The 20,685-nt window shown below is 48.9% G+C and overlaps 1 protein-coding gene across 3 annotated transcripts in view; it reads left to right on the forward strand.

The window, feature by feature from the left end:
• Window positions 1–20,685, forward strand: part of LOC132399519 (ceramide synthase 2-like) — a 138,409-nt gene that overhangs the window by 82,424 nt on the left and 35,300 nt on the right. For all 3 annotated transcript variants that reach the window (XM_059979975.1, XM_059979976.1, XM_059979978.1), the window contains 2 exons: window positions 13,905–14,078; window positions 16,053–16,170. In XM_059979975.1, the coding sequence (XP_059835958.1) occupies window positions 13,906–14,078; window positions 16,053–16,170 (291 nt within the window). In that variant the 5' untranslated portion in view covers window position 13,905. The remainder of the gene's footprint in view (window positions 1–13,904; window positions 14,079–16,052; window positions 16,171–20,685) is intronic.

Here is a 20,685-nt window from a genome sequence, read left to right on the forward strand (position 1 = left end):
TTGATGACAGAGAGATAGTGAGGTGTTGTTCATGGACTGTCAGAAATCTGATGACAGAGAGATAGTGAGGTGTTGTTCATGGACTGTCAGAATTCTGATGACAGTGGAATAGTGAGGTATTGTTCCTGGTCTTTCAGAAATCTGATGACAGAGGGATAGTGAGGTATTGTTCGTGGACAGTCAGAATTCTGATGATAGAGAGATAGTGAGGTGTTTTTCATGGACTGTCAGAAATCTGATGACAGAGGGATAGTGAGGTGTTGTTCATGGGCTGTAAGAAATCTGATGACAGAGCGATAGTGAGGTGTTGTTCATGGACTGTCAGAAATCTGATGACAGAGGGATAGTGAGGTGTTGTTCGTGGACTGTACGAAATCTGATGACAGAGGGATAGTTAGGTGGTGTTCATGGACTGTCAGAAATCTGATGGCAGAGGGATAGTGAGGTATTGTTCATGGACTGTCAGAAATCCGATGACAAAGGGGTAGTGAGGTGCTCATGGGTTAATGGAATGTCAGAAATCTGATGACGGAGGGATAGTGAGGTGTTGTTCACGGGTTCATGGACTGTCATTAATCTGATGACAGAGGGTTAGTGAGGTGTAGTTCATGAGCTGTCAGAAATCTGATGACAGCGGGAAACTGAGGTGGTGTTCATGGACTGTCAGAAATCTGATGACAGAGGGATACTGAGGAGGTGTTCATGGACTGTCAGAAATCTGATGACAGAGAGATAGTGAGGTGTTATTCATGTTCTGTCAGAATTCTGATGACAGAGGAACAGTGAGGTATTGTTCCTGGTCTTTCAGAAATCTGATGACAGAGGGATAGTTAGGTATTGTTCGTGGACAGTCAGAATCCTGATGACAGAGGGATAGTGATGTGTAGTTGATGGGCTCTCAGAAATCTGATGACAGAGGGATAGTGAGGTGTTGTTCATGGACTGTCATAAATCTGATGACAAAGGGATAGTGAGATGTTATTCATGGACTGTCAGAAATCTGATGACAGAGAGATAGTGAGGTGTTGTTCATGGACTGTCAGAAATCTGATGACAGAGGGATACTGAGGTGGTGTTCATGGACTGTCAGAAATCTGATGACAGAGAGATAGTGAGGTGTTGTTCATGGACTGTCAGAATTCTGATGACAGAGGAACAGTGAGGTATTGTTCCTGGTCTTTCAGAAATCTGATGACAGAGGGATAGTTAGGTATTGTTTGTGGACAGTCAGAATCCTGATGACAGAGGGATAGTGAGGTATTGTTCTTGCACTGTCAGAAATCTGATGACCGAGGGATGGTGAGGTGTTGTTCATGGACTGTCAGAAATCTGATGACAGAGGGATAGTGAGGTGTTGTTCGTGGACTGTCAGAAATCTGATGACAGAGGGATAGTGAGGTATTGTTCATGGACTGTCATAAATCTGATGACAGAGGGATAGTGAGATGTTGTTCATGGACTGTAAGAAATCTGATGACAGAGAGATAGTGAGGTGTTGTTCATGGACTGTCAGAAATCTGATGACAGAGAGATAGTGAGGTGTTGTTCATGGACTGTCAGAATTCTGATGACAGAGGAATAGTGAGGTGTTGTTCCTGGTCTTTCAGAAATCTGATGACAGAGGGATAGTAAGGTGTTGTTCGTGGACAGTCAGAATTCTGATGACAGAGAGATAGTGAGGTGTTTTTCATGGACTGTCAGAAATCTGATGACAGAGTGATAGTGAGGTGTTGTTCATGGACTGTAAGAAATCTGATGACAGAGCGATAGTGAGGTGGTGTTCATGGACTGTCAGAAATCTGATGACAGAGGGATAGTGAGGTATTGTTCATGGTCTGTCAGAAATCTGATGACTGAGGGATATTGAGGTATTGTTCCTGGACTGTCAGAAATCTGATGACAGAGGGATAGTGAGGTGTTGTTCGTGGACTGTACGAAATCTGATGACAGAGGGATAGTTAGGTGGTGTTCATGGACTGTCAGAAATCTGATGGCAGAGGGATAGTGAGGTATTGTTCGTGGACAGTCAGAATTCTGATGACAGAGAGATAGTGAGGTGCTCATGGGTTCATGGACTGTCATAAATCTGATGACAGAAGGATAGTGAGGTGGTGTTCATGGACTGTCAGAAATCTGATGACAGAGAGGTAGTGAGGTGTTGTTCATGGACTGTCAGAATTCTGATGACAGAGGAACAGTGAGGTATTGTTCCTGGTCTTTCAGAAATCTGATGACAGAGGGATAGTTAGGTATTGTTCGTGGACAGTCAGAATCCTGATGACAGAGGGATAGTGAGGTATTGTTCTTGCACTGTCAGAAATCTGATGACCGAGGGATGGTGAGGTGTTGTTCATGGACTGTCAGAAATCTGATGACAGAGGGATAGTGAGGTGTTGTTCGTGGACTGTCAGAAATCTGATGACAGAGGGATAGTGAGGTATTGTTCATGGACTGTCATAAATCTGATGACAGAGGGATAGTGAGATGTTGTTCATGGACTGTAAGAAATCTGATGACAGAGAGATAGTGAGGTGTTGTTCATGGACTGTCAGAAATCTGATGACAGAGAGATAGTGAGGTGTTGTTCATGGACTGTCAGAATTCTGATGACAGAGGAATAGTGAGGTGTTGTTCCTGGTCTTTCAGAAATCTGATGACAGAGGGATAGTAAGGTATTGTTCGTGGACAGTCAGAATTCTGATGACAGAGAGATAGTGAGGTGTTTTTCATGGACTGTCAGAAATCTGATGACAGAGTGATAGTGAGGTGTTGTTCATGGACTGTAAGAAATCTGATGACAGAGCGATAGTGAGGTGGTGTTCATGGACTGTCAGAAATCTGATGACAGAGGGATAGTGAGGTATTCTTCATGGTCTGTCAGAAATCTGATGACTGAGGGATATTGAGGTATTGTTCCTGGACTGTCAGAAATCTGATGACAGAGGGATAGTGAGGTGTTGTTCGTGGACTGTACGAAATCTGATGACAGAGGGATAGTTAGGTGGTGTTCATGGACTGTCAGAAATCTGATGGCAGAGGGATAGTGAGGTATTGTTCGTGGACAGTCAGAATTCTGATGACAGAGAGATAGTGAGGTGCTCATGGGTTCATGGACTGTCATAAATCTGATGACAGAAGGATAGTGAGGTGTTTTTCATGGACTGTCAGAAATCTGATGACAGAGGGATAATGAGGTGTTGTTCATGGACTGTCAGAAATCTGATGACAGTAGGATAGTGAGGTGTTGTTCATGGACTGTCGGAAATCCGATGACAAAGGGATAGTGAGGTGTTCATCGGTTCATGGACTGTCAGAAATCTGATGACAGAGGGATAGTGATGTGTAGTTGATGGGCTCTCAGAAATCTGATGACAGAGGGATAGTGAGGTGTTGTTCATGGACTGTCATAAATCTGATGACAGAGGGATAGTGAGATGTTGTTCATGGACTGTCAGAAATCTGATGACAGAGAGATAGTGAGGTGTTGTTCATGGACTGTCAGAAATCTGATGACAGAGAGATAGTGAGGTGTTGTTCATGGACTGTCAGAATTCTGATGACAGAGGAACAGTGAGGTATTGTTCCTGGTCTTTCAGAAATCTGATGACAGAGGGATAGTTAGGTATTGTTCGTCGACAGTCAGAATCCTGATGACAGAGGGATAGTGAGGTATTGTTCTTGCACTGTCAGAAATCTGATGACCGAGGGATGGTGAGGTGTTGTTCATGGACTGTCAGAAATCTGATGACAGAGGGATAGTGAGGTGTTGTTCGTGGACTGTCAGAAATCTTATGACAGAGGGATAGTGAGGTGTTGTTTATGGACTGTCATAAATCTGATGACAGAGGGATAGTGAGATGTTGTTCATGGACTGTCTGAAATCTGATGACAGAGAGATAGTGAGGTGTTGTTCATGGACTGTCAGAAATCTGATGACAGAGGAATAGTGAGGTATTGTTCCTGGTCTTTCAGAAATCTGATGACAGAGGGATAGTGAGGTATTGTTCGTGGACAGTCAGAATTCTGATGACAGAGAGATAGTGAGGTGTTTTTCATGGACTGTCAGAAATCTGATGACAGAGTGATAGTGAGGTGTTGTTCATGGACTGTAAGAAATCTGATGACAGAGCGATAGTGAGGTGTTGTTCATGGACTGTCAGAAATATGATGACAGAGGGATAGTGAGGTGTTGTTCGTGGACTGTACGAAATCTGATGACAGAGGGATAGTTAGGTGGTGTTCATGGACTGTCAGAAATCTGATGGCAGGGGGATAGTGAGGTATTGTTCATGGACTGTCAGAAATCCGATGACAAAGGGGTAGTGATGTGCTCATGGGTTAATGGACTGTCATAAATCTGATGACAGAAGGATAGTGAGGTGTTGTTCATGGACTGTCAGAAATCTGATGACAGTGGGATAGTGAGGTGTTTTTAATGGAATGTCAGAAATCTGATGACGGAGGGATAGTGAGGTGATGTTCACGGGTTCATGGACTGTCATTAATCTGATGACAGAGGGTTAGTGATGTGTAGTTCATGAGCTGTCAGAAATCTGATGACAGCGGGAAACTGAGCTGGTGTTCATGGACTGTCAGAAATCTGATGACAGAGGGATACTGAGGTGGTGTTCATGGACTGTCAGAAATCTGATGACAGAGAGATAGTGAGGTGTTGTTCATGGACTGTCAGAATTCTGATGACAGAGGAACAGTGAGGTATTGTTCCTGGACTTTCAGAAATCTGATGACAGAGGGATAGTTAGGTATTGTTCGTGGACAGTCAGAATCCTGATGACAGAGGGATAGTGAGGTATTGTTCTTGCACTGTCAGAAATCTGATGACCGAGGGATGGTGAGGTGTTGTTCATGGACTGTCAGAAATCTGATGACAGAGGGATAGTGAGGTGTTGTTCGTGGACTGTCATAAATCTGATGACAGAGGGATAGTGACATGTTGTTCATGGACTGTCAGAAATCTGATGACAGAGAGATAGTGAGGTGTTGTTCATGGACTGTCAGAAATCTGATGACAGAGAGATAGTGAGGTGTTGTTCATGGACTGTCAGAAATCTGATGACAGAGGGATAGTGAGGTATTGTTCATGGTCTGTCAGAAATCTGATGACTGAGGGATATTGAGGTATTGTTCATGGACTGTCAGAAATCTGATGACAGAGGGATAGTGAGGTGTTGTTCGTGGACTGTACGAAATCTGATGACAGAGGGATAGTTAGGTGGTGTTCATGGACTGTCAGAAATCTGATGGCAGAGGGATAGTGAGGTATTGTTCGTGGACAGTCAGAATTCTGATGACAGAGAGATAGTGAGGTGCTCATGGGTTCATGGACTGTCATAAATCTGATGACAGAAGGATAGTGAGGTGTTGTTCATGGACTGTCAGAAATCTGATGACAGAGGGATAATGAGGTGTTGTTCATGGACTGTCAGAAATCTGATGACAGTGGGATAGTGAGGTGTTGTTCATGGACTGTCGGAAATCCGATGACAAAGGGATAGTGAGGTGTTCATCGGTTCATGGACTGTCAGAAATCTGATGACAGAGGGATAGTGATGTGTAGTTGATGGGCTCTCAGAAATCTGATGACAGAGCGATAGTGAGGTGTTGTTCATGGACTGTCATAAATCTGATGACAGAGGGATAGTGAGGTGTTGTTCATGGACTGTCAGAAATCTGATGACAGAGGGATAGTGAGGTGTTGTTCATGGACTGTCAGAAATCTGATGACAGAGAGATAGTGAGGTGTTGTTCATAGACTGTCAGAATTCTGATGACAGAGGAATAGTGAGGTATTGTTCCTGGTCTTTCAGAAATCTGATGACAGAGGGATAGTGAGGTATTGTTCGTGAACAGTCAGAATTCTGATGACAGAGAGATAGTGAGGTGTTTTTCATGGACTGTCAGAAATCTGATGACAGAGGGATAGTGAGGTGTTGTTCATGGACTGTAAGAAATCTGATGACAGAAGGATAGTTAGGTGGTGTTCATGGACTGTCAGAAATCTGATGACAGAGGGATAGTGAGGTGTTGTTCATGGTCTGTCAGATATCTGATGACAGAGAAATAGTGAGGTGTTGTTCATGGACTGTCAGAATTCTGATGACAGAGGAATAGTGAGGTATTGTTCCTGGTCTTTGAGAAATCTGCTGACAGAGGGATAGTGAGGTATTGTTCGTGGACAGTCAGAATTCTGATGACAGAGGGATAGTGAGGTATTGTTCATGGACTGTCAGAAATCTGATGACAGTGAGGTGTTCATGGGTTCATGGACTGTCAAAAATCTGATGACAGAAGGATAGTGAGGTGTTTTTAATGGAATGTCAGAAATCTGATGACGGAGGGATAGTGAGGTGTTGTTCACGGGTTCATGGACTGTCATTAATCTGAGGACAGAGGGTTAGTGAGGTGTAGTTCATGAGCTGTCAGAAATCTGATGACAGCGGGAAACTGAGGTGGTGTTCATGGACTGTCAGAAATCTGATGACAGAGTGATAGTGAGGTGTTGTTCATGGACTGTAAGAAATCTGATGACAGAGCGATAGTGAGGTGGTGTTCATGGACTGTCAGAAATCTGATGACAGAGGGATAGTGAGGTATTGTTCATGGTCTGTCAGAAATCTGATGACTGAGGGATATTGAGGTATTGTTCATGGACTGTCAGAAATCTGATGACAGAGGGATAGTGAGGTGTTGTTCGTGGACTGTACGAAATCTGATGACAGAGGGACAGTTAGGTGGTGTTCATGGACTGTCAGAAATCTGATGGCAGAGGGATAGTGAGGTATTGTTCGTGGACAGTCAGAATTCTGATGACAGAGAGATAGTGAGGTGCTCATGGGTTCATGGACTGTCATAAATCTGATGACAGAAGGATAGTGAGGTGTTGTTCCTGGACTGTCAGAAATCTGATGACAGAGGGATAATGAGGTGTTGTTCATGGACTGTCAGAAATCTGATGACAGAGGGATAGTGAGGTGTTGTTCATGGACTGTCATAAATCTGATGAGAGAGGGATAGTAAGGTGTTGTTCTTGGACTGTCAGAATTCTGATGACAGAGGAATAGTGAGGTATTGTTCCTGGTCTTTCAGAAATCTGATGACAGAGGGATAGTGAGGTATTGTTCGTTGACAGTCAGAAATCTGATGACAGAGGGATAGTGAGGTGTTTTTCATGGACTGTCAGAAATCTGATGACAGAGGGATAGTGAGGTGTTGTTCATGGACTGTAAGAAATCTGATGACAGAAGGATAGTTAGGTGGTGTTCATGGACTGTCAGAAATCTGATGACAGAGGGATAGTGAGGTATTGTTCATGGTCTGTCAGAAATCTGATGACAGAGGGATAGTGAGGTGTTGTTCATGGACTGTCAGAAATCTGATGACAGAGAGATAGTGAGGTGTTGTTCATGGACTGTCAGAATTCTGATGACAGAGGAATAGTGAGGTATTGTTCCTGGTCTTTGAGAAATCTGATGACAGAGGGATAGTGAGGTATTGTTCGTGGACAGTCAGAATTCTGATGACAGAGGGATAGTGAGGTATTGTTCATGGACTGTCAGAAATCTGATGACAGTGAGGTGTTCATGGGTTCATGGACTGTAAGAAATCTGATGACAGAAGGATAGTGAGGTGTTTTTAATGGAATGTCAGAAATCTGATGACAGAGGGATAGTGAGGTGTTGTTCATGGACTGTCATAAATCTGATGACAGAGGGATAGTGAGATGTTGTTCATGGACTGTCAGAAATCTGATGACAGAGAGATAGTGAGGTGTTGTTCATGGACAGTCAGAAATCTGATGACAGTGAGATAGTGAGGTGTTGTTCATGGGCTGTCAGAATTCTGATGACAGAGGAATAGTGAGGTATTGTTCCTGGTCTTTCAGAAATCTGATGACAGAGGGATAGTGAGGTATTGTTCGTGGACAGTCAGAATTCTGATGACAGAGAGATAGTGAGGTGTTTTTCATGCACTGTCAAAAATCTGATGACAGAGGGATAGTGAGGTGTTGTTCGTGGACTGTACGAAATCTGGTGACAGAGGGATAGTTAGGTATTGTTCGTGGACAGTCAGAATTCTGATGACAGAGGGATAGTGAGGTATTGTTCATGGACTGTCAGAAATCTGATGACAGTGAGGTGTTCATGGGTTCATGGACTGTCAGAAATCTGATGACAGAAGGATAGTGAGGTGTTTTTAATGGAATGTCAGAAATCTGATGACGGAGGGATAGTGAGGTGTTGTTCACGGGTTCATGGACTGTCATTAATCTGAGGACAGAGGGTTAGTGAGGTGTAGTTCATGAGCTGTCAGAAATCTGATGACAGCGGGAAACTGAGGTGGTGTTCATGGACTGTCAGAAATCTGATGACAGAGTGATAGTGAGGTGTTGTTCATGGACTGTAAGAAATCTGATGACAGAGCGATAGTGAGGTGGTGTTCATGGACTGTCAGAAATCTGATGACAGAGGGATAGTGAGGTATTGTTCATGGTCTGTCAGAAATCTGATGACTGAGGGATATTGAGGTATTGTTCATGGACTGTCAGAAATCTGATGACAGAGGGATAGTGAGGTGTTGTTCGTGGACTGTACGAAATCTGATGACAGAGGGACAGTTAGGTGGTGTTCATGGACTGTCAGAAATCTGATGGCAGAGGGATAGTGAGGTATTGTTCGTGGACAGTCAGAATTCTGATGACAGAGAGATAGTGAGGTGCTCATGGGTTCATGGACTGTCATAAATCTGATGACAGAAGGATAGTGAGGTGTTGTTCCTGGACTGTCAGAAATCTGATGACAGAGGGATAATGAGGTGTTGTTCATGGACTGTCAGAAATCTGATGACAGTGGGATAGTGAGGTGTTGTTCATGGACTGTCGGAAATCCGATGACAAAGGGATAGTGAGGTGTTCATCGGTTCATGGACTGTCAGAAATCTGATGACAGAGGGATAGTGAGGTGTTGTTCATGGACTGTCATAAATCTGATGAGAGAGGGATAGTAAGGTGTTGTTCTTGGACTGTCAGAATTCTGATGACAGAGGAATAGTGAGGTATTGTTCCTGGTCTTTCAGAAATCTGATGACAGAGGGATAGTGAGGTATTGTTCGTGGACAGTCAGAATTCTGATGACTGAGAGATAGTGAGGTGTTTTTCATGGACTGTCAGAAATCTGATGACAGAGGGATAGTGAGGTGTTGTTCATGGACTGTCAGAAATCTGATGACAGAGGGATAGTTAGGTGGTGTTCATGGACTGTCAGAAATCTGATGACAGAGGGATAGTGAGGTATTGTTCATGGTCTGTCAGAAATCTGTTGACTGAGGGATATTGAGGTATTGTTCATGGACTGTCAGAAATCCGATGACAAAGGGGTAGTGAGGTGCTCATGGGTTCATGGACTGTCATAAATCTGATGACAGAAGGATAGTGAGGTGTTGTTCATGGACTGTCAGAAATCTGATGACAGAGGGATAGTGAGGTGTTGTTCATGGACTGTCATAAATCTGATGACAGAGGGATAGTGAGGTGTTGTTCATGGACTGTCAGAAATCTGATGACAGAGGGATACTGAGGTGTTGTTCATGGACTGTCAGAATTCTGATGACAGAGAAATAGTGAGGTATTGTTCCTGGTCTTTCAGAAATCTGATGACAGAGGGATAGTGAGGTGGTGTTCATGGACTGTCAGAAATCTGATGACAGCGAGGTTTTCATGGGTTCATGGACTGTCAGAAATCTGATGACAGAAGGATAGTGAGGTGTTTTTAATGGACTGTCAGAAATCTGATGACGGAGGGATAGTGAGGTGTTGTTCACGGACTGTCAGAAATCTGATGACAGAGGGATAGTGAGGTGTTGTTCACGGACTGTCTGAAATCTGATGACAGAGGGATAGTGAGGTATTGTTCATGGACTGTCTGAAATCTGATGACAGAGGGATAGTGAGGTGTTGTTCATGGACTGTCAGAAATCTGATGACAGAAGGATAGTGAGGTGTTGTTCATGGACTGTCAGAAATCCGATGACAAAGGAATAGTGAGGTATTGTTCCTGGTCTGTCAGAAATCTGATGATAGAGGGATAGTCAGCTGTTGTTCATGGACTGTCAGAAATCTGATCACAGAGAGATAGTGAGGTGTTGTTCCTGGTCTGTCAGAAATCTGATGACAGAGGGATAGTGAGGTGTTTTTCATGGACTGTCAGAAATCTGATGACAGAGGGATAGTGAGGTGTTGTTCATGGACTGTCAGAAATCTGATGACAGAGGGATAGTTAGGTGGTGTTCATGGACTGTCAGAAATCTGATGACAGAGGGATAGTGAGGTATTGTTCATGGTCTGTCAGAAATCTGATGACTGAGGGGTATTGAGGTATTATTCATGGACTGTCAGAAATCCGATGACAAAGGGGTAGTGAGGTGCTCATGGGTTCATGGTCTGTCAGAAATCTGATGACTGAGGGGTATTGAGGTATTATTCATGGACTGTCAGAAATCCGATGACAAAGGGGTAGTGAGGTGCTCATGGGTTCATGGACTGTCATAAATCTGATGACAGAGGGATAGTGAGGTGTTGTTCATGGACTGTCAGAAATCTGATGACAGAGGGATACTGAGGTGTTGTTCATGGACTGTCAGAATTCTGATGACAGAGGGATAGTGAGGTATTGTTCATGGTCTGTCAGAAATCTGATGACTGAGGGGTATTGAGGTATTATTCGTGGACAGTCAGAATTCTGATGACAGAGAGATAGTGTGGTGTTTTTCATGGACTGTCAGAAATCTGATGACAGAGGGATAGTGAGGTGTTGTTCATGGACTGTAAGAAATCTGATGACAGAGGGATAGTTAGGTGCTGTTCATAGACTGTCAGAAATCTGATGACAGAGGGATAGTGAGGTATTGTTCATGGACTGTCAGAAATCTGATGACAGTGAGGTGTTCATGGGTTCATGGACTGTCAGAAATCTGATGACAGAAGGATAGTGAGGTGTTTTTAATGGACTGTCAGAAATCTGATGACGGAGGGATAGTGAGGTGTTGTTCACGGACTGTCAGAAATCTGATGACAGAGGGATAGTGAGGTGTTGTTCACGGACTGTCTGAAATCTGATGACAGAGGGATAGTGAGGTGTTGTTCATGGACTGTCAGAAATCTGATGACAGAAGGATAGTGAGGTGTTGTTCATGGACTGTCAGAAATCCGATGACAGAGGAATAGTGAGGTATTGTTCCTGGTCTGTCAGAAATCTGATGACAGAGGGATAGTGAGGTGTTGTTCACGGACTGTCTGAAATCTGATGACAGAGGGATAGTGAGGTGTTGTTCATGGACTGTCAGAAATCTGATGACAGAAGGATAGTGAGGTATTGTTCATGGACTGTCTGAAATCTGATGACAGAGGGATAGTGAGGTGTTGTTCATGGACTGTCAGAAATCTGATGACAGAAGGATAGTGAGGTGTTGTTCATGGACTGTCAGAAATCCGATGACAAAGGAATAGTGAGGTATTGTTCCTGGTCTGTCAGAAATCTGATGATAGAGGGATAGTCAGCTGTTGTTCATGGACTGTCAGAAATCTGATCACAGAGAGATAGTGAGGTTTTGTTCATGGACTGTCAGAATTCTGATGACAGAGGAATAGTGAGGTGTTGTTCCTGGTCTGTCAGAAATCTGATGACAGAGGGATAGTGAGGTGTTTTTCATGGACTGTCAGAAATCTGATGACAGAGGGATAGTGAGGTGTTGTTCATGGACTGTCAGAAATCTGATGACAGAGGGATAGTTAGGTGGTGTTCATGGACTGTCAGAAATCTGATGACAGAGGGATAGTGAGGTATTGTTCATGGTCTGTCAGAAATCTGATGACTGAGGGGTATTGAGGTATTATTCATGGACTGTCAGAAATCCGATGACAAAGGGGTAGTGAGGTGCTCATGGTTTCATGGACTGTCATAAATCTGATGACAGAAGGATAATGAGGTGTTGTTCATGGACTGTCAGAAATCTGATGACAGAGGGATAGTGAGGTGTTGTTCATGGACTGTCATAAATCTGATGACAGAGGGATAGTGAGGTGTTGTTCATGGACTGTCAGAAATCTGATGACAGAGGGATACTGAGGTGTTGTTCATGGACTGTCAGAATTCTGATGACAGAGGAATAGTGAGGTATTGTTCCTGGTCTTTCAGAAATCTGATGACAGAGGGATAGTGAGGTATTGTTCGTGGACAGTCAGAATTCTGATGACAGAGAGATAGTGTGGTGTTTTTCATGGACTGTCAGAAATCTGATGACAGAGGGATAGTGAGGTGTTGTTCATGGACTGTAAGAAATCTGATGACAGAGGGATAGTTAGGTGCTGTTCATAGACTGTCAGAAATCTGATGACAGAGGGATAGTGAGGTATTGTTCATGGACTGTCAGAAATCTGATGACAGTGAGGTGTTCATGGGTTCATGGACTGTCAGAAATCTGATGACAGAAGGATAGTGAGGTGTTTTTAATGGACTGTCAGAAATCTGATGACGGAGGGATAGTGAGGTGTTGTTCACGGACTGTCAGAAATCTGATGACAGAGGGATAGTGAGGTGTTGTTCACGGACTGTCTGAAATCTGATGACAGAGGGATAGTGAGGTGTTGTTCATGGACTGTCAGAAATCTGATGACAGAAGGATAGTGAGGTGTTGTTCATGGACTGTCAGAAATCCGATGACAGAGGAATAGTGAGTTATTGTTCCTGGTCTGTCAGAAATCTGATGACAGAGGGATAGTCAGCTGTTGTTCATGGACTGTCAGAAATCTGATCACAGAGAGATAGTGAGGTTTTGTTCATGGACTGTCAGAATTCTGATGACAGAGGAATAGTGAGGTGTTGTTCCTGGTCTGTCAGAAATCTGATGACAGAGGGATAGTGAGGTGTTGTTCATGGACTGTCAGAAATCTGATGACATAGGGATAGTGACGTGTTGTTCCTGGTCTGTCAGAAATCTGATGACAGAGGGATAGTGAGGTGTTGTTCCTGGTCTGTCAGAAATCTGATGACATAGGGATAGTGAGGTGTTGTTCCTGGTCTGTCAGAAATCTGATGACAGAGGGATAGTGAGGTGTTGTTCATGGACTGTCAGAAATCTGATCACAGAGAGATAGTGAGGTTTTGTTCACGGACTGTTAGAATTCTGATGACAGAGGAATAGCGAGGTATTGTTCCTGGTCTGTCAGAAATCTGATCACAGAGAGATAGTGAGGTTTTGTTCATGGACTGTCAGAAATCTGATCACAGAGAGATAGTGAGGTATTGTTCATGGACTGTCAGAAATCTGATGACAGAGGGATAGTGAGGTATTGTTCCTGGTCTGTCAGAAATCTGATGACAGAGGGATAGTGAGGTGGTGTTCATGGACTGTCAGAATTCCGATGCCAAAGGGATAGTGAGGTGTTCATGGGTTCATGGACTGTCAGAAATCCGATGACAGAGGGATAGTGAGGTATTGTTCATGGACTGTCAGAAATCTGATGGTGGAGGGGAAGAATCTGTTCCTGAATCATTGAGTGTGGGTCTTCAGGCTCCTGTACCTGCTCCCTAATGATTGTACTGAGAAGAGAACAGAGTACATAAGCAGAATTAGGCTATTCGGCCCATTTCGTCTGTTCTGCTACTCCCTTTTAGGTGAGGGTATGAGCTGAATTATGAGGGTCTTTAACGATGGATGCCACCTTCCTGAGGCACCAGCTCTCTGATGATCTTGACGGTGGAGAGGGTCACGCCCGTGATGGAGCAGATGGCTTGAATGGCGGGGTAGAGGGATGGTCTGAATGCCCTGATTCTGTCTGCCCCTCTGCTCCATGAGATTGTTTGCCCACTCACTGTTCTCCCAACCCACAGAATGCTGCGAACTATCTACGACTGGTTCTGGTGGGACCGTCTCTGGCTCCCGTACAACCTAACATGGGCTGACCTGGAGGACCGCGACGGGCGCGTCTACGCCAAGGCCAGCGACCTCTACGTGACCATTCCTTGTGCCTTCGCTCTAATGTTGATCCGATATGTCTTCGAGAGGTAAGGTCTGCTCTGTTCACATAATGAACAATGGGGAGGATTGGCACGTGTTGGGAGAGGAGAGGGAGGGAGGGGAAAGGAGTGGGAGAGATAGAGAGGGAGCAAGGGAGAGACAAAGATGAATGGAGGGAGGGCGAGGGGAGAGATGGACAGAGAGGGGAGGGGAAGAGACCTGTAAGAGACAAGTGAGATGAAGAGGGAGAGGTGGGGAGTAAGGGAGAGGGATGGTGGGTGAAGAGGGATGGATGGAGCAAGGGAGAGAGGAGAGATGGACAGAGAGGGGAGGGGAAGAGACCTGTAAGAGACAAGTGAGATGAAGAGGGATGGTGGGTGAAGAGGGATGGATGGAGGGAGGGAGGGAGAGGGGAGAGATGGACAGAGAGGGGAGGGGAAGAGACCTGTAAGAGACAAGTGAGATGAAGAGGGAGAGGTGGGGAGAAAGGGAGAGAGATGGATGGAGGGAGGGAGAGGGGAGAGATGGACAGAGAGGGGAGGGGAAAGCTTGAGAGGTGAGGGAGACATGGGGGGGGATAGGGACTTGGAGAGATCACTCACCTACCATCAAGAGACAGGAGTGGAAGTGGAGGAACTGAAGGAGGTGACTGACAAAGGGCAGAGACCAGAGTTGTCTAGGTGAGGTAACTGGGGTTGAGTTACCAAGGACGGCTCTAGGAAGGGGATGGATGGGATTTTAAGGCAAATGCAGAAGGATGCAGGTGCCAAAAGTCTGTAGGAAAGCTGGGAATGTCTAGCAGATCAGGCAGCGTCCGTGGACGTGGATACAAGTTGGTGTTGGGAGTGGATGCCATAGCGAACAGGAGCAGTGGGTTGTCTGAATGTTGAGTCTCTGAGGGCCAAGGTGGGTGGCTGGGCTGAGTGAGAACTTGGGGCGGTGGTGGTGGGATGGGGGGGGGGGGTGTCCCAAGGAACGGAGGGTGAAGGCGGCCGGGTTGAACTTCTGTCCCTGATTTATGAGTTGTGGAGGTATCCAGCACAGAAATAGACCACTCTTCCCATCCAGTCTATGCCAGCCATGCGGGCAGAGTAGGTAAGTGAGGGGTTCAAAAGGGCTGGTGGTGGGTGATTCTGTCTCTCAGGGTGGGGGAGTGAGGATTGGGAAGGGCTGTTCTCTCTGGAAGGACGGTCACTCACTCACCCACCCACAACGAGTGTTCTGGGATGCTGGATCTTAGAGGTTGTCTGTTCTTGGAGAAGTCGGAATGGGGTGAACTCTGGAATGCTGTTCAGGAGTCCACCAGAGGTTTGGCTGAAGGAAAGAGTCACTGGCGTGTGGCTAATGCTCTGGATGTCACAGCGGCCCTATTGAACCTTGGCTCCTTTGCTTAGTTGATCCAACCGAACTCCGCACTGGCCCAGCTGACCTTTTGGAGATAGGGGAGCCATGACGGTTCTTGGCTGAAGTGCCATGGTATCCCTGCCTTGGTGACCCTGTTGACATTTTGTCTCAGAGCCATGGTGGCCTTTTTTGACCCTTGACATTGGGTGCTGTGGTAACCACAATGACCTTTAGCCTTGCCAATGCTGTTGACTCGACCAGACAGCCATGGTGACCTTAGCCTTTGGATGCCATAGTTACCATATTGACCTTTGACATTACTTGCCCTAAACTTTAATCTTGATGACTTTGTTGACCCTTGAATGGAGGGCCACGGTGACACAACTGATCTTTGACCCTGATAGCCCTATTGACAGTTGAGTACAATGCCCAAAAGCACTGGTAACCCTGAGGGCCTCGATGATCCTATTGATATTTGACTAGAGACTGCCATTGTGACCCTGTTGATCCTTGACCGGAGAGCACTATGGTGACCCTGTTGATCTATAATCTTGAACCAAATCCTTATGGTTGGTCCATTGCCCAGGGAACTACTGTTCACTCTCTGGATATATACTGACTCTTTCTCTCTGTTCCTCCTTTTACCCCCAAACCCCTCTCCTCTGTCTATCCTCCAGAACCATAGCCACTTACTTTGCACACTTACTGGGCATTAAAGAGAAGGTCCGCTTAAAGGTGAAACCCAACCCTATTTTGGAAAAATCCTTCAGTCTCTCATCGAAACATCCCAAACAGGTAGGTGCTTCGGGGCATATCCCCTCCGCCAATCAATTGATGTTGATGGGGGAGGGGGCAAACGCATCGCCACTACCCACTACTTCCCAACTTCCTCTCATATCACCTGGTTCTGCCAGGCACAATGGGGTCCCACAGTGGGGAGTCCAGAGAGGTGGGGAAGAGGGTAAGGGTGACTGAATTGCACCTGGATTTTGGGGGGCAGGGTGTGTAAGAGTTTGGAGACAGTAGTCTGGTGGGCACTGGATCTGCTAAACTGAACTTCCTGCCCAGGTTTGGGGAGGAGGAAGAAAGCCATCGCGTTTGGGGTGTACCCCTTCAGGAACCCTGACTCCCCCCGCTGCCCGCCCCCACCCCGTGTATCCAGCCAGGCGGGTGGGGTGTACCCCCTCAGGAAACCCGACTCCCCCCGCTGCCCACCCCCACCCCGTGTATACAGCCAGGTGGGTGGGGTGTACCCCTTCAGGAACCCCGACTCCCCCCACTGCCCGCCCCCACCCCGTGTATCCAGCCAGGCGGGTGGGGTGTACCCCCGTCAGGAAAACCGACTCCCCCGTGTATCCAGCCAGGCGGGTGGGGTGTACCCCTTCAGGAACCCTGACTCCCCCCGCTGCCCGCCCCCACCCCGTGTATCCAGCCAGGCGGGTGGGGTGTACCCCTTCAGGAACCCCGACTCCCCCGCTGCCCACCCCCACCCCGTGTATCCAGCCAGGTGGGTGGGGTGTACCCCTTCAGGAACCCCGACTCCCCCCGCTGCCCACCCCCACCCCGTGTATCCAGCCAGGTGGGTGGGGTGTACCCCCGTCAGGAAAACCGAATCCCCCGTGTATCCAGCCAGGTGGGTGGGGTGTACCCCCTTCAGGAAACCCGACTCCCCCGTGTATCCAGCCAGGTGGGTGGGGTGTACCCCCTTCAGGAAACCTGACTCCCCCGTGTATCCAGCCAGGTGGGTGGGGTGTACCCTTTCAGGAACCCCGACTCCCCCCGCTGCCCGCCCCCACCCCGTGTATCCAGCCAGGTGGGTGGGGTGTATCCCGGTCAGGAAACCCAACTCCCCCCACCCCGTGATTCCAGCCAGGTGGGTGGGGTGTACCCCTTCAGGAACCCTGACTCCCCCCGCTGCCCACCCCCACCCCGTGTATACAGCCAGGTGGGTGGGCTGTACCCCGTCAGGAAACCCGACTCCCCCCACCCCGTGTATCCAGCCAGGTGGGTGGGGTGTACCCCTTCAGGAACCCCGACTCCCCCCACCCCGTGTATCCAGCCAGGTGGGTGGGGTGGACCCCTTCAGGAAACCCGACTCCCCCCACCCCGTGTATCCAGCCAGGTGGGTGGGTGGGGTGGACCCCTTCAGGAAACCCGACTACCCCCACCCCGTGTATCCAGCCAGGTGGGTGGGGTGTACCCCTTCAGGAACCCCGACTCCCCCCGCTGCCCGCCCCCACCCCGTGCATCCAGCCAGGTGGGTGGGTGGGGTGTACCCCTTCAGGAAACCCGACTCCCCCCACCCCGTGTGTACAGCCAGGTGGGTGGGTGGGGTGTACCCCTTCAGGAAACCCGACTCCCCCCACCACGTGTGTACAGCCAGGTGGGTGGGTGGGGTGGACCCCTTCAGGAAACCCGACTCCCCCCACCCCGTGTATCCAGCCAGGTGGGTGGGTGGGGTGGACCCCTTCAGGAAACCCGACTCCCCCCACCCCGTGTATCCAGCCAGGTGGGTGGGTGGGGTGGACCCCTTCAGGAAACCCGACTCCCCCCACCCCGTGTGTACAGCCAGGTGGGGGGGGCCTCTGCAGTGTCAACCTCAGGGAGTGGGAGGTTGTTCAAACACTTTGTCAAACTCTTTGACTTTGATGACCCTTTTGAGCTGGAACAGGGGAGGAGAGGACAGTCTGAATCCGTGGGCAGGGATGGTTGGGCAGCATTGCCCCAACATGGGGGACTGGAGAGGGATTTGTGAGGGGGATGGAGAGGGGTGTGTCTTGGAATCGGATGTATTTTCGGGTTGGAATTAATGAAATTGCAGTGCCGAAATCAATTTTGGATACAGGAAGGGGGTATGTGGTAACTTCCCAGTGCTGAAAGGCTTCAGTTGCTCAGAGCAGGAAGGAAAGTTGGGGGTGGGTGATGCCATTCATCCCTTACCTCCCTATCCCGCCCCAGCGCTCCACCCCCACATTCCTGCCCCGTAGCAGGAGAGCGGAGAGAAAATTCATTAGAGATATTTGATAGGGCCTGGAGAATGGATAATGGAGGAGGCTGGGGGAGGAGGGTTGGAAGGTCCTGATGGTTGAGCAGCCACCCGAGCCCTAACCCAACCCCAACCCCACCATCACCACCCACTCCAACACTCCCACCACCATTCTCTCCCCAATCCTAACCCTAAACCCCCCTCCCTAACCCCAACCCCACCATCACCACCCACTCCAACACTCCCACCACCATCCTCTCCCCAATCCTAACCCTAACCCCCTCCCCAACCCCAACCCCAGTCCCACCATCACCACCCACTCCAACACTCCCACCACCATCCTCTCCCCAATCCTAACCCTAACCCCCTCCCCAACCCCATGCCCAGTCCCACCATCACCACCCACTCCAACACTCCCACCGCCATCCTCTCCCCAATCCTAACCCTAACCCCCCCCAACCCCAACCCCATCCCCAGTCCCACCATCACCACCCACTCCAACACTCCCACCACCATCCTCTCCCCAATCCTAACCCTAACCCCCCCTCCCCAACCCCAACCCCATCCCCAGCATCACCACCCACTCCAACACTCCCACCACCATCCTCTCCCCAATCCTAACCCTAACACCCCTCCCAACCCCAACCCCAGTCCCACCATCGCCACCCACTCCAACCCTCCCACCACCATCCTCTCCCCAATCCTAACCCTAACCCCCTCCCTAACCCCAACCCCAGTCCCACCATCACCACCCACTCCAACCCTCCCACCACCATCCTCTCCCCAATCCTAACCCTAACCCCACCTCCCCAACCCCAACCCCATCCCCACCATCACCACCCACTCCAACACTCCCACCACCATCCTCTCCCCAATCCTAACCCTAACCCCCCTCCCTAACCCCAACCCCAACCCCATCCCCAGCATCACCACCCACTCCAACACTCCCACCACCATCCTCTCCCCAATCCTAACCCTAACCCCCTCCCCAACCCCAACCCCAGTCCCACCATCACCACCCACTCCAACACGCCCACCACCATCCTCTCCCCAATCCTAACCCTAACCCTAACCCTCCCCAACCCCATCCCCAGCCCCACCATCACCACCCACTCCAACACTCCCACCACCATCCTCTCCCCAATCCTAACCCTAAACCCCCTCCCCAACCCCATCCCCAGCCCCACCATCACCACCCACTCCAACACTCCCACCACCATCCTCTCCCCAATCCTAACCCTAAACCCCCTCCCCAACCCCATCCCCAGCCCCACCATCACCACCCACTCCAACACACACACCACCATCCTCTCCCCAATCCTAACCCTAAACCCCCCTCCCTAACCCCAACCCCATCCCCAATCCCACCATCACCACCCACTCCAACACTCCCACCACCATCCTCTCCCCAATCCTAACCCTAACCCCCCCTCCCCAACCCCAACCCCATCCCCACCATCACCACCCACTCCAACACTCCCACCACCATCCTCTCCCCAATCCTAACCCTAACCCCCTCACCAAGCCCATCCCCATCCCCAGCCCCACCATCACCACCCACTCCAACACTCCCACCACCATCCTCTCCCCAATCCTAACCCTAACCCCCCCAACCCCAACCCCAGTCCCACCATCACCACCCACTCCAACACTCCCACCACCATCCTCTCCCCAATCCTAACCCTAACCCCCCAACCACAACCCCAGTCCCACCATCACCACCCACTCCAACACTCCCACCACCATCCTCTCCCCAATCCTAACCCTAGCCTCCCCCTCCCCAACACCAACCCCATCCCCAGCATCACCACCCACTCCAACCCTCCCACCACCATCCTCTCCCCAATCCTAACCCTAACCCCCTCCCCAACCCCAACCCCAGTCTCACCATCACCACCCACTCCAACCCTCCCACCACCATCCTCTCCCCAATCCTAACCCTAACCCCCTCCCCAACCCCAACCCCAGTCTCACCATCACCACCCACTCCAACACTCCCACCACCATCCTCCCCCCAATCCTAACCCTAACCCCCGCTCCCTAATCCCAACCCCAGTCCCACCATCACCACCCACTCCAACACTCCCACCAGCATCCTCTCCCCAATCCTAACCCTAACCCCCCCTCCCCAACCCCAACCCCACCATCACCACCCACTCCAACACTCCCACCACCATCCTCTCCCCAATCCTAACCCTAACCCCCCTCCCTAACCCCAGTCCCACCATCACCACACACTCCAACCCTCCCACCACCATCCTCTCCCCAATCCTAACCCTAACCCCCTCCCCAACCCCAACCCCAGTCTCACCATCACCACCCAC

The sequence above is a fragment of the Hypanus sabinus genome, chromosome 9, assembly GCF_030144855.1.
Source record: "Hypanus sabinus isolate sHypSab1 chromosome 9, sHypSab1.hap1, whole genome shotgun sequence".
NCBI classification, from domain to species: Eukaryota; Metazoa; Chordata; class Chondrichthyes; order Myliobatiformes; family Dasyatidae; genus Hypanus; species Hypanus sabinus.